At 49.4% G+C, this 19410-nt stretch overlaps 7 protein-coding genes across 7 annotated transcripts; 4 read left to right on the top strand and 3 right to left on the bottom strand.

Moving 5' to 3' along the window:
• Window positions 1-1700: 1700 nt before the first annotated feature.
• cdcA (phosphoprotein phosphatase CDC14) lies at window positions 1701-3656 on the top strand (the record flags this gene model as incomplete). Its single annotated transcript, XM_057116750.1, has 3 exons — window positions 1701-1740; window positions 1813-2350; window positions 2402-3656. 3 exons carry the CDS (start codon window positions 1701-1703, stop codon window positions 3654-3656), a joined length of 1833 nt encoding a protein of 610 aa, XP_056972633.1.
• A 2280-nt stretch (window positions 3657-5936) lies between these two features.
• N7484_006333 (putative C6 transcription factor) lies at window positions 5937-8238 on the top strand (the record flags this gene model as incomplete). Its single annotated transcript, XM_057116751.1, has 5 exons — window positions 5937-6190; window positions 6245-6966; window positions 7024-7447; window positions 7505-7820; window positions 7882-8238. 5 exons carry the CDS (start codon window positions 5937-5939, stop codon window positions 8236-8238), a joined length of 2073 nt encoding a protein of 690 aa, XP_056972634.1.
• A 518-nt stretch (window positions 8239-8756) lies between these two features.
• N7484_006334 (RTA1 domain-containing protein) lies at window positions 8757-9647 on the top strand (the record flags this gene model as incomplete). The annotated part of the gene is made up of 2 exons (XM_057116752.1): window positions 8757-8922; window positions 8971-9647. 2 exons carry the CDS (start codon window positions 8757-8759, stop codon window positions 9645-9647), a joined length of 843 nt encoding a protein of 280 aa, XP_056972635.1.
• Window positions 9648-9920: 273 nt separating this feature from the next.
• Window positions 9921-10566, bottom strand: N7484_006335 (putative RING finger domain protein; the record flags this gene model as incomplete). Its single annotated transcript, XM_057116753.1, has 4 exons — window positions 9921-10104; window positions 10160-10336; window positions 10357-10446; window positions 10475-10566. The coding sequence occupies 4 exons, from the start codon at window positions 10564-10566 to the stop codon at window positions 9921-9923; spliced, it is 543 nt and encodes a 180-aa protein (XP_056972636.1).
• Window positions 10567-11157: 591 nt separating this feature from the next.
• On the bottom strand, window positions 11158-12651 carry N7484_006336 (uncharacterized protein; the record flags this gene model as incomplete). Its single annotated transcript, XM_057116754.1, has 5 exons — window positions 11158-11324; window positions 11380-11509; window positions 11669-11948; window positions 12001-12321; window positions 12374-12651. 5 exons carry the CDS (start codon window positions 12649-12651, stop codon window positions 11158-11160), a joined length of 1176 nt encoding a protein of 391 aa, XP_056972637.1.
• Window positions 12652-14936: 2285 nt separating this feature from the next.
• Window positions 14937-16822, top strand: N7484_006337 (homeobox domain-containing protein; the record flags this gene model as incomplete). Its single annotated transcript, XM_057116755.1, has 3 exons — window positions 14937-15112; window positions 15192-15303; window positions 15374-16822. 3 exons carry the CDS (start codon window positions 14937-14939, stop codon window positions 16820-16822), a joined length of 1737 nt encoding a protein of 578 aa, XP_056972638.1.
• A 636-nt stretch (window positions 16823-17458) lies between these two features.
• On the bottom strand, window positions 17459-19219 carry N7484_006338 (flavin monoamine oxidase family protein; the record flags this gene model as incomplete). The annotated part of the gene is made up of 4 exons (XM_057116756.1): window positions 17459-18435; window positions 18500-18888; window positions 18961-18998; window positions 19094-19219. 4 exons carry the CDS (start codon window positions 19217-19219, stop codon window positions 17459-17461), a joined length of 1530 nt encoding a protein of 509 aa, XP_056972639.1.
• Between the last annotated feature and the right edge of the window lie 191 nt (window positions 19220-19410).

The following is a 19410-nucleotide window of genomic DNA, read 5'->3' on the forward strand; positions in this document are numbered from 1 at the left end:
GATCCTTGATCGGACGTGAGAAATTCCAGACATTGCCCATTCTCCAACGAAGCTGCGGTGCATTAATAGCGTAGCAAGCCATAAGGGCCTCATTTCATGTTGCATGTGAGGGATGATCCGGATGCATCCGCTATGACCTGTGGTGGAGTGAGCAAGGCAAGGGCGTTAGCACCGGAACCCTGGAAGACGTTGGGCCAATAGTTTCGGTAGCTCGGTCGAATGTCCAAGTGCCCTGTCGATCCTCTAACTCTGTTCTTAAAAGCTCGTTAGGTCTTTCGATACATCATTCCATGTTCTTTGTTGCTATTCATCGCTGTTTTGAGGTTCCCAAGCGACCGTTCAATAACCCTGCATCGTTCGCGCACTGACCCAGCCGAATTCACTAAGTCACATGGTTCAAATTGGATGATAGTGCGATCCATGGTCTAGTCCACGGGTGCTCGACCTAAGCAGCGTGGTCTGCGTCCTTGACTTTTCAATCATGCCGGAGGAGAGACCAGATGAGAGGTGAGCGTGATCTCCAGCCCTGGAGGTTGAGGCATGTCGGCAAGTAGATAAGATGGGAGCCAATGACGCTCGGGCCGGTGGAGACAAGTAACATTGTGGATCTGATCAATTTAAGCGCGTAGAATGTCAACAAATACAGTGGCAAAGGAACCTAGACCCTGTTGGGTCAGCTTTAGACCAGTTCCTAACTCTAGCTACAGATAATTTGGAAGTGGGTGCATGGATTTCATGGGACTTGCTGTCTGATCTCAGACGGAAGTACCAAGGGGTGCAGTTTGTTCAATAGTACAAATTATAGATTGTGGATGCTTATAGAGGTCTAGTGGCTAGTATGAAGGATATATATTGAGCAGGACTGTAGCATCAAAGACAGACTAATTTTCTAAACAAGGGGGAGGGGAAATGTCAAGATGACCTCACCTTGATTATGCAGTCAATGTCGAGCAAGATATATATATGCGCGGATATCCGGCACTCTGCCCGCTTACAGCGGTTCAACGTATGTGCCTACTGCAATTAGGTACCGAGTGGCCAACATTGTTGATGCACAATTCCTCGCCGGTCATACGGAATGCAATGCTTTCTGACCTCGGGATGACATGGGTTGCCCTTTCCAGGCATCAATATACAGCGCGGGATGACATGGATAGAATGTTATGTTTTCATGAGGCGAAAGACATCGCCGATGCCTGGGCAACAACCGCCAACAAGTGCAATTTATGCAAGCCAGGTTGCATCCAAGAGGGGAAATGCGTGCACCAAGCATCATGGATGGAGCTGTCAGTTGGCAATGTTTAGATGAGGTAATCACCGCTGTGGCGGGCCTGAGGCGAATGACTGATGGTTGTCGAGTCAACGGGGGACACTAATCCTAATTCGGCCCAGCACAACATAACATCGTTAGCGTGGCATGGCAATAACCCCAACACCATGAGATTCTTCTTCCACTCTTCTATCTTCTAAAGTACCTCTTCCCCAGGCACTATCCTTACTTTTCTTTCACCCATTCTTCCTCAGGTCCTCTAGATCATGAGCGTATAGGCCTTTCATCTTATCAATTGTCGATCTTGTGTTTTCCACGCCATTGGGCACCGTCTCCAAAAGTGACGATTTACGACGCCGATACAGCTTGCATTGTTTACCTTGATTATCCAACCTCTGTTTACGTCGCACCTTGCCCATCGACAGACACCATGTCGCATGACTCTGGCAAAATGATTGAATACATTCAAGGTGCGTGACCAGTGGTGTTGTTATCGTCGGAAGTGTTGGAATTGGTGGGGTCTAACAACAAACAAACACCAGACCGCCTGTATCTGGCATCCTATGACTCTGCTCCAAGCTCGAGGACGCCATTCCCTTACCCTGTCGAGGCATCCAAGTCCCCAAGCAAGCGGTCGCGTGCTCAACCTCCCTCAACGCCTAGCAGCAAGCGCCGCGCTCCCGTGTACTTCACCGTCGATGATACCCTCCTTTACAATGCATTCCATGCGGATTTCGGTCCCTTGCACATTGGCCACTTGTACCGATTTGCAGTGCTCTTCCATGAGATTCTCGGCGACCCAGCCAACAGCGACCGACCCGTCGTCTTCTACAGCAAGACTGATGCACGAAGCCGTGCGAACGCCGCATGCCTCGTCGCGTGCTACATGGTCTTAATCCAGTCATGGCCACCCCACTTGGCGCTTGCTCCCATTGCGCAGGCCGATCCTCCATACATGCCATTCCGCGATGCTGGATACAGCCAGGCGGATTTCGTCCTGAACATCCAAGACGTAGTGTACGGTGTGTGGAAGGCAAAGGAAAAGGGTCTGTGCGGCCTGCGGGATTTCAACCTAGAAGAGTATGTACCTGAACCTTATTTTGTCATAACATTTGCTGATCGGTCATGCAGGTACGAAAAGTTCGAGAGAGTCGATATGGGTGACTTCAACTGGGTGACACAGGATTTCCTCGCTTTCGCCTCCCCCCAACACCAACCCGTTGAACCCGTTCCCGCAAACACCCCCGAATACGATGCCCTGCCCTCTACTATTTCTGAGGTCTGCTCCTCCAAGTTGCCCATGCCTTTCAAGAACGTGCTTGTTCACTTCGCGTCGCGTAATGTGGGTCTTGTTGTGCGGTTGAACTCGGAGCTCTACAGCCCGTCTTATTTCACAGCTATGGGCATTGCTCATATCGACATGATCTTCGAAGACGGCACTTGCCCGCCTTTGCAGCTTGTGCGCAAGTTCATCAAGATGGCCCATGAGATGATCACTGTGAAGGACAAGGGTATCGCTGTTCACTGCAAGGCCGGTCTTGGTCGGACAGGGTGCTTGATCGGCGCTTATCTTATCTACCGCTATGGCTTTACCGCAAATGAGGTCATTGCTTTCATGCGATTCATGCGCCCTGGTATGGTCGTCGGACCTCAGCAACACTGGCTGCACCTGAACCAGGGCTCGTTCCGCGAGTGGTGGTTTGAGGACAGCATGCGCGAGAAGCTTGCTCAGTCCGCCCCTGTCACTCCTGCCCGTATGTCAACCAAGAAGCGTGCGAGCAATGGCGCTGTTTCCACCCCTCCCAACAACACTCACTCAAAGCGCGCCGCTCTCGGCGAGATCGATCACAATGAAGGCGCCGCCAACCAACATGAGGAGAACCTCCCAGCCCCTACTCCCGGTCAGCCACGCAAGTCACACCGCAAGGATTCTCGCCATCACCCTTACTCCCGCACCGCATCTGGATCATTAGCTGTGGAGCATGATGCTCACAAGAGTGAGCAGCGCCCCAAGGGCCATCGTCTCAGCAATGAGAGCAGTGAGAGTGACGAAGAGATTCAACTTCGTATGCTGGCCAAGAAATCATCCAGGTCTCCCGTTGCCTCCTCGACATCACGATCCGTCAGCTACTCGGCAACCGTCACAGCCAGCTACACATTGACCGACGACATCCATGAGGACCGGGAGAACTGGGTTGAGAATGCTGCCCCCAAGACTCCCACGAGCCGGAAGAGTGCTGGCGCCCCTATTTCTGTGAGCAAGGTTCGCACTAGCCCCCGGAGGGCCACAGATAGCACCAAGACGGACTCACGAGGCGTCCGCAAGCCCAGTGGTCGCATTGGTAGTACATCTAGCCCGGCCCGAGCTGTTCGGCCTGTGCAGTAAGGAATCCGTCTCGTGATTTTCCTTCTGACTCTGTCTGCCTGCGGCGACACATTCTATTCTTCTCGTCCCTCAGACGACCATTCGCATACCCCTTTTTCTGCTGCATTTGAATGCTCCTAATGTTCACTTTTTTCCGTTTCCATCTTTCTTGCTTCGGGTTTTTCTGGCGTGACACTATGGTCTTTGGCATGTTCTACTTGGCGTTGGGTTGTTAATTCTTTTTCATTTATGTTCAATCCTTGGGTGACCTGGAAGCTGTCATGACATTGTTGATTCCGATTTCAAATCTTCCCGGTTTCTTCACGCCCTGGCATGGCGTTCTGTTGCAGGTGTTTCTGTACGTGTCAATTTGTATGGCGAAACGACAATCAATCTCACGATCCCACCAATATTCCATGATTCAAGTCAAGTGACTCGTATCCAAATAATATCCCCGAATCTACCCGCTAGATGTAGTTACGTATCTTATCTTGAAAAGGTAGTTCTTTCAATCCAAGCTTGTTTACCCGATCGGATCAACAATGGAAAGTAAACGCAATCTGACAGCATGCTATTTCCTAGTTGGTTCCGGCAAGGCCCTTCAAATTAATTCAACCCCATATTCAAGCCTTGTCGTGACGTTCAGCTACAGATTGATTATGTTTTTGGACTTCCTCTGATCCTGCATTAGGATCTAATTCGCCACTTTCGGGGTTAGGTCCTTCACGGTAAAACTTAAGAGAGTCATATTTGTGAATACCCTCTTTTGCTTTGGATATTTCCGAATTCGACCGAGTTTCTGATTTCAACGCTTGATTAGCACCTGGTCTACTCCACGCGCTCCCGGGCGATATGGCATTCACTTTTGTCCTTTCCTTCTTCCTTGCCTGGACTGCCCTGAGAAGACCTTTCGTTGCCTTCGGTTGATGTATGATTCATGAACTTGTCATCTGGCAAAATGGCACTGCTATGGGAAAATGCTATATTGCGTCGAAGGCAAGATTCCACGACACAGCATGTTGGTACAAGTTGATAGCTAATTCTCACTCTTCGAAGAGTCTGCATTGCAAGAAAATTGATTTGTTTTTGGCAAGATTGGCAGAAGACTTACTAAGGTTGCCTGTTATTATAAAGCAGTTGGGGAATCGCAGCCCTATCGTGTGACCCTCCCAAACCTTCAACCTCCTACGTTCCCATCCACGTTTCCGGGCCCCCAGAACCCCGGGTAACCAGTCACATTCACAGGAAAAGTTTCCAACAAGGGAACTGCAGCAACTAAGGTTTCTCATTTTCTTTTCGCCTTTTATCACCGAGTCACACGTGGCGCCACGATGTCATACCAAGGGAGACTTATAATGAGAGATTAGCCCCCACCAGCTAATCTTCCACGCTGCTCCTTTCGCATTATGGCAGAAGAAGAAGCACATGCAGTGAGCAAAGTAAGCGAGCTGGCAACTTGCTGAAATTCTTCCGAGTCGTCGGTTAATTCTTACGAAGTTACCTCTCGACGCCAATGCCGAAGCAAATGCTGAAGCGGCCCGTCGTTATGGAACCGTCCCATTCCGAGACAAATTATTTCCCCGGGAATCAAAAGTGCGCTCGAACCCAGTAACAGTCATACTTTAGTTGACTTTTCATTTGCGACAGCATCGTACATACTTCGACTCGGCTGATTTTGCTCTAAACTCCATCCACAGGTCTTCGGAAGTCTGTCATAATGATATTGGAACCCAGCACCCGGACTGTGCTCATATATCTCAACCATTTTGTGCTGTACCTGGTTCCAGTAATGTTTCTCAGCACGCGAATGATGGGGTTCGGACAGCCGGGCATGGATATCAGAGGTGTGATAGCCATTTACACAAGGATGAGGTAGAGGGATGCAGGGGGGTGATTGACTTGAAATGATTGGGGAGAAAATCTCTATTCAATTGACTCGTATGGAGTACATAATTTTTGAAATAGTGAAGGTTTAAAACTGCTTTGTCAAGTTTTACGACTTTGGTGAGGCTTGTATTAGAATGTTGTGCTAAGAATTCGAATGAGTGATACAAGCTGATGCCTCGTCCATTCCGCATTCCTTCGTGTAAGTCAGTCATTTAGACTAAGTAAACAAGAGCTTATCAGAGATCGGGTAACCCAGTCACTCGAGGTTGGGAGAGACTGTCCATCCTGGTTTGTTCATGAATGTATGCAAAGCGGGCCCGCCACCACGCTAAGCCGCTTTAGGCAACCGACATCCGCTTTTTCTCCTCCCATCTCTCATCTACTCGCTACTTTCCAGATTTATGGGCCAATGCAATGAGAAATACTGATGACCGGCGGTCGCGATCACCGGCAACCCGACGAAATGGTGCGCTGCAGTCGTGTGAGCCCTGTCGCCGGTCAAAACAGCGATGCGACCATGAGCGACCCGTCTGTCGCCGATGTGCCGCCAAGCGAATGAGCGACAAATGTTTCTACCACCCAGCCCCGATGACCAGACGGAGGTCTTTACAAAATACCAATCCGGCAATAACAGTCTCTAACCGGTTTGCAAGCCAGCCAACTTCCAAGTAAATATGAACTCACCCCGCTGCTCTGGCTTCAGATTTCTAACAGAAGACCAGTGCTTCGAGCCCGGGATCTTTGAGCGGTGGTCGCACTTTTATAGCACCAGAGCACCCATCTTGTCTCCCCGGTTATCTGGGATCCACGAGCTTTACTGCAGTCCTGACAGAGCATCGTGATGAAATCCCCTTTGAACCAGAAGAGAGCTCGGATTCCTACCCTATCGTATTGGTGGAGCCCGAGCGGGCCCAGTCCGGGGCAGATGTACTGCTGTTCCTCTACAGCCTTAGTTTCCGGCAAAAATTGGTTGACAAATTTTATAGCCGATCATGGAATGCCGTTGTGCCTAAGATTGTGTTGGAAGCTATCCTTGACTCGATCAAAGAGATTTTTGATGGGTTTAATCCCAATGATCTCATGCCCCAGTTGCAGAACCTAGCTACACAGATATTCCAAAATTCATCGCGGGCGATGAAAACTTATCCGTCGATGACCGTTAAGGAGTACCTTGCCTCATTCACTGGACGGAACCTTCGTTGGGAGGCCATAGCCAACATTTTTTCTGTGTGCGGACAGCAGCTTGTGATCACACCGGATAATGATCCCGAGGTTTCGCAGGGACATGAGGATCCGCAGGTAAAGGAGCGGCTCCTAGAGCAGGTGATAGGAGCCAGCAACGTTTGCCTGAGCTTCTGTGACCAGGCTTCTTCCGCCAATGAGTTGCTAGCGTATCTGCAATACAACGATGTAATGCTCCAAACGCAGCAATATGGGGACTCAAGTATGTCTACATTTGTAGTATGATTTTATATGCAGTCAATACTAACAAAAGCTTCAGGTTACCAAGCGTGGCGTCGACTGGGTGATTTGGTCGCTACGATATATGCGGCAGGACTCCATCTTGATACAGATAGTGCCGAGAACAGTCCCTTTTTCCTCCGCCAATGGCGAAGAATGGCATTCATCTCGGCTTTTTACATGGACAAGATGATGGCAACATTCGTTGGTCGGCCACCTCTCATGAACTATCGATACTGCACCTTGGCCCCTCCGCTGGATCTGAGCGACGAAGTTCTTGTTGCAGGGGGAGACGTTCTTGCCCAAGCAATATCGGAGCTTGACAGTAATGGCTGGAATACGCAGGGGGCTCGACATCGCATGTCACCCTCACGGGTGCGATTCCTTTTGGCCATCGCGAGAGAGCGAACCCTTGATATCGCATTAGGAAATTCTGAAAGCCAAGATCTTGTCCGCAAATCACAGTAAGTCACCATATTTCACTACAAATTCCACAAATATCTAATAAGTGTTTTCAAAAGTGAAATCGAAGAAAGTGTGCGCGTGGTGTGGGCCGCAACGCCTGATCATCTTCGATACGACCGTCAGCCGAATAATGATGGACTTCGATTCGATCGTCAACCGAACAAGGATTTCCATCATGGATGGCTGACAATCGTCTACCTTTATCTTAGCTACCTTTATACATGCTTCCTCCTGCAACGAGCTCTAATCAAACACACAAACACCGGACATGCAGCTCTCTGTGATGTATCTCGCCGAGTCCTCGCCATTGTCATCAGCATCACCTCTCAACGAAATCCCATGGTGGATCTTGACAGGCATTATTCTTGGATTGTATGTTTCCTCTCTTCTGTAGGGTTGAAATGAGCGGTAATTTCTTACAGATTTGAAATAGGCTCTCACATATGGCCTTCCAAGTGCCAGCGTTCTTCTCGTCGAACTCCTGCACCAATCTCACGAACCTGGTCCCCATCCCGTTCCCCTCCCGCGCGCTGAATTAATCCGCAACATTAGTGTCTTCGTCTCATTACTGTCTTGGGTATCACGGCCTGGTCATGGAAATTACCATACCTGCAAAGAAGCGGAAAAGAAGTTGTCTCGTATCTTAGACCAATTGTTGGACCCCCAGCCCGTGCAGGCAGACATGGTACACGACGTGACTTCCGGCCTGTCGAGCTTTTTGGATTGGTCGAACTACAACACTTGGGATTTTACCGAGTATTTCCCTGGCGGCGGGGGATTCGCGCCCTGAAAAATCTTGGACTGGGTTCCTGAGATAAGTTTAGCGCATTAGCTTAGTCCTAATGTTGATGTCATGTTCTCTCTAGCAGTCGATTCTACCAAGTCTTCTTGAAGCTATCCAATCGACTCAAACATTTACTTGAATCTCCTATTCTAGGAAAAGAAAAATCGATATGCCATGACATCACTGAGGCTGCTATTATCACCAAAGCATCTGTTAGGTGCTAAACTGTAGGGCTGCCTGCTATACGCGTATAGAGTAGACAAATTCTGAAGCGCTACCAGATGTGGGTCTGTTGTGGAGCAGTGTCTTCCCTGGTTCGACTCGTTCAGACCCACATTCCCTGAGCATCTATACGCGTATTCGTTTGGAGTCGACTTCTATTAAAAACGAGATAGAAACCCAATAATAGAAATTCGAATTTTCATTGTCGTTACAACTTGGTTAAAAAGGGGAGCAGAAGTTTCTTATATGAAGGTCATATCTCTCAGCGGGTTGCTTTAAACCATACTTCCTCCAACTTCACCATGTCCCAACTAGTAGTCCGCGCCTATAAATTCTGGAACTATGTTCCCTCACTGCCAGCAGCAGCCATCTTCATGCTGGTATTCCTTGCCCTGACAGGTCTTCATACCTGGAAAATGATCAAGACCAAGACATGGTTCTGCATCCCCTTCACGATAGGCGGAGTCTGTACGTCGAAATGCCTTGCATCAATATTTCACCCGCTGACTTTCACAGTCGAGTTCATCGGTTATATCGGTCGCTGCATGGCACACAAGAACACTACCACAATGGGTCCATATATCCTGACCAACATCTTCACACTCCTCGGCCCGACGCTCTTCGCCGCCTCGATCTACATGACCCTCGGCCGACTCATCAGATCCATCCATGCAGAACACCTATCCGTCATTAAAATCACCCGACTTACAAAGCTTTTTGTATGGGGTGACGTGATCTCTTTTGTGGTCCAAGGCAATTCTTCCGGTCTCTCTGTTCTAGGATACCCTGATTGGGCCAAGCTCGTCGTGATCATCGGTCTTGCCATTCAACTTATCTCGTTCTCGGTCTTTTGGATAAGCTCCTTCGTTTTGGAGCGACGGATCCGTCGCTCGCCTACTGTTGAGTCTCTTCAGACTACCGTTCCTTGGAAGAAGTTTCTTTATATGTTGTATGCTGTTAGTACGCTGATCATTATTCGTTCTGCTTTCCGGGTTGTTGAGTATGTCCTGGGTCAGGATGGGTATCCACTTGAAAATGAATGGACGCTGTATGTATTTGATACGGTTCCTATGTCTGTTGTTATGGTTGTGTTTTATATGTGGTTTCCTGATTTGTTGAAGCCTTCTGCGCGGGAGGGAGACGCTTTACCTTTTGTTCATACTTATATCTCGCTGGAGGAACCAGCTAAATGATTTAGATGGGATAGGGTTGATACATACTTGAATGAATGTCAATAGAGCAGAATGCACAGCAACCTTGAGATTCTTACCGCATACAAACCTAACTTACGTGGGCTCCTTCAGCTTCACACAAGAGAATCTTGCGCCCTGATTGATAGAATTGGAAACAGTGTAATCTGCAACATGTACCTTATAATCATAATCTCGTCTCATAGTCATTAGTAGCGGATGCTGTATCATTTAAATTGATTTGGATCGCAAAGTTCGATCCACCGTGTCCCAATGTCATACCATCCACACATAATCATGGCGTGGCGGCGTCTCCGCAACAAAATAGGCACGATGGCATAACGGACAATTGTAATGATCGCCTAAAAACCATTTCTCCAAGCATTCCCGGTGAAAGACATGCAAGCAGCGCAACTCCCTTATCTCCTCGGAACGATCCACTTGTTCCAGACACACCGCACTTTATCCTGATCATCAGCATCCAAATTGCATAGCAGGATATGGGAGGTGCATACCAAACGAACTGGCCATCCACCGCCTCTGAAAGGCCCATCTTGCCCTTTGTCATGGTCCACCATTGCTCCAATGTGCGGGTCGGTGAAACCGCATCTAGACTGGCCAGTCGCTCGTCGGGATTCTTTCTTGACCGCAAAAATGAGCGACGATCGCGCCGGTTAATGACAATCGTCAACCTGAACGGGGCTGTCAGTACTCAGTACTCCTTGGTCGTGTCGCACGAATTCGGAGCGTAACCCGGATGACCTCGGAGGAAAGGGATACTTGGAAGAATGACTCAAGGCCTCTGGTAGTGTGAAAGAAAGCCAACTCACACTAAGCTTAGAACAATAAGCAGTACCACTCCGAGTCCAATGCCTAAGACGATGGCCATATGGCTCGTCTTGAGGTTATTGTCGTCGGCCATTACCCCCTTGCGAAACTCTTCGCTTTGTGCGATCAGCGGGGGATGGACCCGTAATCTGAGATCCAACACGAGGTGTCAAATCGAAGGAACACGTATCGTAGCGAACGGTTCAACGCCCAATCAAGAATCCGACTTACCTCTAACAAGGAGTGAAGTTCGCGTGTCCGGCGCGAAAGGGGGTCGGACCGGGAGAAGTGTAGGAAAAGAAAACAAAAAAAGAAATATCCACAGAGATGTGGCAACCTTGAGAATTTGGGGCTTTGGATTTTGGACTTTCGATTCGATAGGTCCCCATGCGCCCGTAAAAAAAAATGATCGACCCGTTCAAAGCGGGGGAGCTCTGGATAACACGAGCTGCTCCCATGCGGTCATGACTTTCCTTCTTTCTTTTTCCCCCTCCCTTGTCGTGGAGCCAATGGTGCTTCGAGTTGATGAAAGGGATGTGCCAAGGTGTGAACAAGTGGGAATGTTGATCGGCTGAATTATCCATTATTTTAGGTTGTGGAACTTATGGTCAGATGAGACTTGTATACGAATGGTGCCACCCTCCCCACTTTGTACTTGACTTTCTCCACTCTCCACTCTGATACTTTAATTCTTAAATGATGCTTCAATCGTCGTTGATCCCGCCTTTTCACTCTGGACCTCCTCCTCTGATACCCCGAGCGACCGATCAAAGAGCAGATCAATCTCCTCCAAAGTCTTCTGTTTGGTCTCCCGAAAGAAGAAATAAATGATGGGAAATGATACGCAGAGATCTAGACGGGAAGTCAGCAGGGGGGATCCACACGTTAAGGGGTAACGGATACTCACTCCATGCCACAAACACAAAATAAAGTCTCCACTGAATCTGTCCAAGGGCAATGGGTGAGACCTGATTCCACAAGGTATTGGTCGCCCAGTTACCAATCCCGACTGCGAATGCATTGCCCTTGCTGCGAATCTGCATTGGCATGACCTCGGCCATATAAACCCTGCCTTAGTGTGAGCAAACAAACAGACGTTAGAGAGGGGGTTCGTACCAGCTGCACGGCCCAAATGATACCGAGAAGGCAACCGATACAGCGAATAGGAAAAACACCCCGCCAATGCTGTATCCTACCCGCTGGCCATCTGGATTCTGGGAGGTGAGGATTGCCTCACAGGTCAACGCTATGGAAATTGCTACGGTGCCGAAGAGCAGGGGTTTCCGCCGCCCGACTCGGTCGAGGAAAAACACCACGAAGATGAGGTTGGCTAGTGGGCCCACACAGTTGTATATCCCTGCGACCAGTGTGTTGCGACTGCCTGTGATACCTAGAGCTTTGTACATGATCGTTTGGTAATATGTGATCACGTTGACGCCTGTCATCGCAGTGAACACCTGGACAGCAAGGCCATGACTGCAATTGTGAGCTTCGAAAATTACAAAGGAGCAAGGGATCGCGAACATACAGCATTCGAGTGCGCCATTTTGCAACAGTGAACATCGACACCCAACCAGGCTCTGCGACAGACTTTCCAGAGTCACTAGCCTGACGTATCTCGTTAAACTCTGCCTCAATCCAGTCGTCGTTGCTACCATCATAATGCAGTCTTCGAAGCACGCGCATGGCCTCTGCATGATGACCCTTCTCAACGAGGAATCGTGGGGATTCTGGCACGAAGACCATCCCAATGACGAGAACGAGAGCTGGCACAACTTGGAAGGCTAACGGGAACCGCCATTGGAGTTGACTGGTATCCGACGCACGGAGAGAACCATATCCCACCCATCTATGAACAGTCAGCATCCACTAAAGCGACTAATTCACAGGATTTGCCATACGTGCTGACAATAAATCCAACACCAATCATCTGCTGTGACAACCCCACGATCAAGCCCCTTGAGCGGGGATGAGCACATTCGGCTTGGTAAACGGGTACCGACATGGACATGATCCCGACACCCCAGCCCGCCAAAATGCGACCAGCAAGGATCATGGATAAATTCTGAGCCGCCGCCTGGAGCGTTGCGCCGACGAGGCAGATCAAAGCGCCCATCTGGATAGTGAACTTGCGACCGAAGCGATCGAGGGTGAAACCGCCTTGAAAGGCACCGATCATTGCTTTTGAGACCAGAATATTAACACGACAAATTCCTAATTATTCCTGGATTTCAAAGCTTACCACCGCCTGAATAGGTACTATTGATAGCCCCAATGATCGCCGAGGTCTGCGTTGTATGGAAGTATACCAAGAAGTTCGCTGAGTCGATCACATCGGTCATGACGCCACTATCATAACCAAATAGAAACGACCCCATTGCTGCCAAAGAGGCTATGAAAATGGGGTATAATCGGCCCATTGTCGATTACGCGGCCTCTTTGATGATCTCTAAATGAGTAGACAAGAAACCTCCCAATTGATCTCCATCACGGCGTAAAGACTGCACGATCTTTTTAATCCCCGACTCGCATGGACCAGGGTGCGGGGGCAAGGGGAAAGCGAACGCCCCAAGGTGACAGGGATCGTGCAGAGCATGAATCCGGGGTGCGACGGATCTGCCGTTCAGCCCACGGATTGTGGGGACCGGGGCGTGGTGGCCCGGTGTCGGCTTCTCACCCCGCACTTTGTATGGCTTGATTACTTTCTCGAATCGCTAGTTGTCTTAACCTTGCTACTTTTGAATTGTTGAGATGAGTTCGAAAAGCTTAAAGACAGACGCGTGGACTTTTTTGTGACTTGTGTCGGCATAATTCACCCGGCAGACTTGTTAGACTTTCTCCAATGGCGCGCTAGCCCTCTGTTAAAGCCGAATGTACTTCAAAATACTGGAAGCCAAACTTCCGGTCTTGGACGTTTTAGTCCTAGTCAATTACTTAGGAACCTCTAGCGAGTTTCCCAATTGAGTGTTTTGGGGATGTTGCCTTGGTTTTCACATAGCACAGACCCAAGGAACACATACTCGGATAAAAGACAAAAATCTGATATAAATTAGAGATCGGACTTTCATACCACGCATATCGGAATGAAGGGACACCGAACTCCTCCACGGAGTTTTGTCGCTACTTCCAAAATAGTGCCCAGACTAACTTGACTTCAAGCCCAACACGTCCAGCCCGACTAGCCTGATCCGCCCTGCCACGAAGATTCTCATGAGTGACCCAATTACCGCAGTGGATGAGCTTAGGCGATGCATAAAGAGATGTGAGTTTTCTGTCTTTGGTTCGACAGCCTCCAAATAATAGTTCATTTTACTGTGGTGAGAAATTCTGGCCTGTTTTCGAGAGGCGCTGGAATTAGATACCCCAATATACATAAAATCTATTTCCCCTTCACAGCGGACAATACTATAGAATACTAACACGGGACCTACAGTGAGTTATTTGCAATAAAATGAAGGACTGGCATTCCAAGACCAAGCTCTGTATCCTCAAACTATATCTTCGGGAAAATGAGAGGGATGGCTTTTTCTCATACAAAGAGGAGTATCAAGGTCTCTAGGAGGTACAAAACCCAGGGTTTTAGAGAGGTGTAGATAGAGAGCGAATTGAATACTAGTAGTGGAATGGCTGCGAGTTTGCGTTGTGTAATGCGGAGTGTTTACTTCGGGTGCAGGTTGAAGCCTGTTAAAGTGGTTGGGTTTCCACCAAGGTACATCACCGATCGATTTCCCTCTCAAGATAAGTAGACCAAGGCTTCTAGGGGGCTTAATAAATAAGACCTTTGATAATCAATTACAGATTTATTCTTAACCGAAACCCAAGCTGTGTATATGCGAATATGAAGCAACTGGTCAATGGCGGAAAAGGTCACGTGAATACGTGTTTTTCGCGTTCGGGGCTGTTTGGCAATTCGCATACCGCGGTCTTATATCCCGGGACCTTTGGATCTGTTCTCGGAATACCGGGGCCATGATGACATGTAGAATGCTGCATACTAGAGCCGCTAAGATTCTTAGGATCTCGCGCATTCTATAACGTGACGTGGGACACGCGATGGCCCCATCGTCCGTGGCCGCGGTGGGGAATCCCGAATTACCTCCGACCGCGTCTATGGAAAGTAAATAAAGAACAATTCAACAGATATTAAAGAGTTGTTAGTAAAATGGAAATTAGGAATCGTAGCAATGCATCTTGCCATGAAATATCAGGTAAATTTAAGACGAAAAAATCATCCTGAACCTTGGAGGCAAAGACTAGCGCGGGCACGGTCTCGATTCCTCCGCGTCCACAATCGCGACGCGATTCCGCTACTTGGTTTGCATACTCTTTCTCTGCACCAGCCTCACTCCCAATTTCTTTTTATCTTTTCCTTTCCTTTTTCCTTTCTGTTGTATTTTGGCTTTGGAATTGCCTTGAACGAAAACATCCTCTATACCTCTTCCCCCTCCATGCTCTGTTGAGACTATGTCTGACCCGGAGCCATCGGTGGCTGCCGCTTCGTCCTCGCCATCTCTCCCGGCCACCGAATGCAATGCCTTGAACTACGCCTTCCTCGTTCACTCCCAGAAAACTCTCACCCAAAACCTCCCACCGCGCGTCGATAACAAGCTACTGGCTCGCCAAAAACGACGCCGAACGAGGTAAGTTCGGCCATTGGTCGACCCACTGGACCTGCTCTCGAATGCATGTTTTTCTAACAGCATGACCGTTCGGATACAGTCCCGAAGATCATGCAATTCTAGAGACCGAGTACCAGAAAGATCCTAAGCCGGACAAGGTTGCTCGCGCGAATATTGTGAATCGCGTCTCGCTCGGCGAGAAAGAGGTCCAAGTACGTGACGCCAAGACCTCGCGCCCCAAAAATCCTCCACACCGTAGAACCGCATGACTGATAACTGCAGATCTGGTTTCAAAATCGCCGCCAGAACGATCGACGGAAATCACGACCCCTCCAGCCACACGAACTGCTTGCTCCTCGATCGAGTATGTCGGACTCTGTGGGACATCCTTCTAGCGATGATAACGCGTCCGCGGAACCTGGGTCGTCGAGTGGGGCAGAGCAGGTCGACAACCAAGACCGACCGGGGGAATCCAGGCCAAAATCGTGGGGTGGCGAGCTGTTGCAGTTATCTGATGACTTGGAGCCAGTGACAAGTGAGAGGGAGGAGCCTGAGCTGCCACCGCAGAGCACACAAACAAGCGTCGCAACCGCAGATTCTTTGGACGATACCCCGCCGACCACGCAGGAAGAATTCCCCGGAGCGATTTCAGGACACAACGCGAACGAGACAATACTGGAGGAGTCAGTAACGGCACCGACACGGAAGCGATCGATTTCTGAGTTTCAGGATGAGGGGGTATCACAAGAAGAGCCACGCACAGATCATGTCATGTCAACACCAACCAAGTCACCACCCTCACTACGACTGTCCATGTCGTTTGATGGAGAAGCCATGGTAAGAAAGGAAGACGAGATGACTCCGTCGCCGCCCAAGGGTCGAAACTCATTGCGAATTGCCATGTCGTCCGATGGCAAGGCCGTCATACGTGCAGAGAATGAACCGTCCCCATCCAAGAACAGAGTGGCTATGTTCTCAGTACGCCGCACAAAACTCTCAGGCTTGCGTCGCAGTAGTAGTGCAATCTTCCCAACCACGCCGCGAGCAGGCATGACTGAGAATGATCGCGCCTTTGGCCGATCGCGTGATCCTCGCAATTGGGAATCATTCTTTGACACAGACGCGCGGAGCGCCCTATCCACACCTGCCAGCTCCCAGACTGCGCCAAACCCCCACTCATCTCCTAGCCTCTTCCAATCCCGCGGTCCGCGTTCCCTCACCCGCAGTGCGTCGACAAGACATAGTCTCCTCTCCGCCCACGCCGACCTTTCCCGTACCCCTATTTCACAGGCGATGGGAGAAAAGCGACGAAGGCTTTCTCGCACTGTTTCATCTATGGGCAGGTTAGAGACTGAGCGCAACCGCTTCAACTCTCATTCCAAGCTGTCCAAGTTCACCACGCCTTCAAAGCCCGGCAAACTGGATCTGGAGTTGGATCCTGGTGACTCAGATAAGGAAAATTGGGTCCCAGGAACTCGTGCATCTCAAGTTCGCCGTCGGACATCATCTCATACTACCCGCCCTGCTCTGCGTGACGCAAACCGGAATCACGGGTTAGGGCTGACAAACGGGAAACGCAACCGACCATTCGCTGGCGCGCAGGGCAAGGCCCCGCCAGAACTGAGTGCAGAGGTTTCTGCATTCATGTCTGGCGGTACAGGAGATAGCCAAGAAGATGATTTGGACTGTGTCCAGGGGCTCCTTTCCTTGAGTCAAGGGGCGTGGCGATAGCGATAGCCCCTGCCCGCTTCATTCGCGGGGATAAAAAAAAGGGTCCAGGTACAGATGATGTATCTGCTGTCAGCGCCATCTACTTTCCCCACCTCCGCCAATAATTTCGGCGATTTCGTTTTCTTCTTTCATTTTCTTATGTTTTCTTTTCTTGTTCGTCTCATGATTCTGATCGATGTGTGCTTGCAAGCGGTTCTTCGCCACATCCTCGTCACGTGAACTACATGATCCCTTGATTCTAGGTCCGTTGAGTCCTATTTGTGTGCATATCTGCTCCCTGCGAGTTGTTTTGGCTTGCTGTGCGGGATTTGGATATGATGTGCCTATATGGCTCTGTCTCGTCGCTGGTCGCTGTTGTTAGGACCAACTGTGGGAGATGGCTCCCGGTATAGATAAAACTAATCCTGGAATGAAACCCCAGTAACGATCCAATGATGAAGACTTTAAATGTTGACTTCGTACGCCCGAGGCATTAAACGATCAATGTTCCATTCTCGAAGTCCAGGCTTATACTCAATAGTATCACTAAATAGTATTGTTCATCATGAATTCACAGGTACTCGTATATGCATTCAATAATCTACAAAATCCCAACAATATTCACTTATCACCTCACCCTTGGAAATCTATGACCAACTACAATTTCCCAGCCGAAGGTAAAGAATCATCTCTCCCCCCAGAAACACCCACAACCCCCAACCCCCTCCTCTGACAAACCTGACCCGCAACCCTCTCCCCGCTCCAATAAGCACCAGTAGTAGTACCAAGCGCCACGAACGGTGCCGTATGCTCACCAGCAAACCACAATCCCCGTTCCTCACCAACCCCAACCCCAGACCGCATAGCCTCGATATCACGATCACCCTGCTCCAACCCAACCTGGAAATTGCAATAAGATCCATATCCGGCATACGGATCTGTCTGCCACTTCGTTGCTAAAATGGTACTTGGCACACAGTCTGGCGAGGTTGCGTCGTAACCGGGTAACTTCGAGTAGAAGGGCTTGAGGACTTTCATCAATGTTTCCTTGTATTCTTTTGAAGAGCGATCGAGGGATGCAATGCTTTGTACTATTTCTGCACCGCCTGGTCCGTAGGTGTAGAATAAGAGTGTTGGATGGGCGCATGGTGACGGGAATGAGGCCATTGAAAGACATTCTTGATTCCATTCTAGGTTTTCTGGGTGCTCTGCATAGGATGGGTCGAGGAATTGGGTGAATGTTGGGTTGGTAGGGAGAGTTGACTTAGTGTCTTTGGAATCCGAGTCTGTTTGCCAGAAGGCACGGGGGAATTTCACGAAGATTTTCTCTAGGCGGCCGAAGGAGATGCTTTCCATTGCTTGTTCAAGTCGGGGTGGGAGAGCAGGCGTGAATGCATTTTTGTTGTTCTTTAGCCAGCCGAGTGGGCAGGTGATCACCAAGTCGTCGAAGGTGAAGCGGTCTCCTGAAAGTGTTGTCACAGTTACTTGGTGGTTGTTTATAGATTCGTCTGTTTTCCGGGGTGGAGCTTCGATGTTCACGACTGGGTGGTTGAGTTTGATGTCGGCATGGGATTGAGCTGCTTTGGCAACTTGCTCTAGGATGCGTTTGTGGGTTCCAGCTACGAAGTAGTTGTCTTTGAATTGTTAGTTTAGGTAGAAAAAAAAAGGGTTCAGGCCAATGCGGAGATGAAAACTTACATCCGTCAATGCATTCTTCCAAGCGGAAGAACCTAAGACTCTGTCTGTGAATGGGTTCGCCCACATATGCGCCCCAGAGCTTGCATGCATCCAGAACAAGCTGCTGCTCCTCGTCTGAGAAATATGACTCCCGGGCCTTCATTTGGAAGAAATCGTAGAGACTTTCTTCGGGGCTGATGCTCTCTCCACGCTCATTGCTGTACGTGAAGGCATCTGCGATGGTGGTCCATACGAATTCCGAGATTCTAGTCCCGAGGTCCTCGCTGATGTATTTTCCATCGCGGGAGACCATGAAGTTTCCACCTTCGGGGTCATAAGTGACAGTCTGAGTCTTTCGAGCCATGGTCATAATGGGGTTCTCGCCCTGGCCATGAATCCAATTTGCTCCCCTATCAAAGATGTCAATTTATATCTGGAATAAGAAGCCTCCCCTTCCCAAAAGGAAAAAATTAGTCACATACATGTCAACTACGTGACCTTCCAACTCGTCTTGATAAACCTATCAGTACCATAACCCTTAGCCCACAGCCCCTCAATACATGCATTGGACTCATTTTCCATGAATTCAGCAAGGATGAACGGGGAATAACATACCCGTCCACCAATCCGATTCCTAGCTTCTAAAATGGTGACCTTTGCCCCATTTTGAATGAGGATATCGGCACAGCGTAGACCCGCAAAGCCGGCGCCAATGATACCAACGTGCGGCTGGGAGCTCATGATGGCGGCGCGTGGAGAAAAATGGCGACTATTGAGAGGAACTCGACGAGCGCACTGAATTGCTGTCCTGTACATGGAAATGCCGGCTGGTCGAAGTTGTGGTAAAGTTTCCGCGGTTGATGGCACTGATAGGAGTGGGACCAGGGTTCGCGGGTGATTGGCTGACGTTTGTTCTATGGGCCGCTTGGTCT

This window comes from Penicillium longicatenatum (assembly GCF_028827895.1).
Source record: "Penicillium longicatenatum strain IBT 33135 chromosome Unknown contig_3_segment0_segment0, whole genome shotgun sequence".
Lineage (NCBI taxonomy): Eukaryota > Fungi > Ascomycota > Eurotiomycetes > Eurotiales > Aspergillaceae > Penicillium > Penicillium longicatenatum.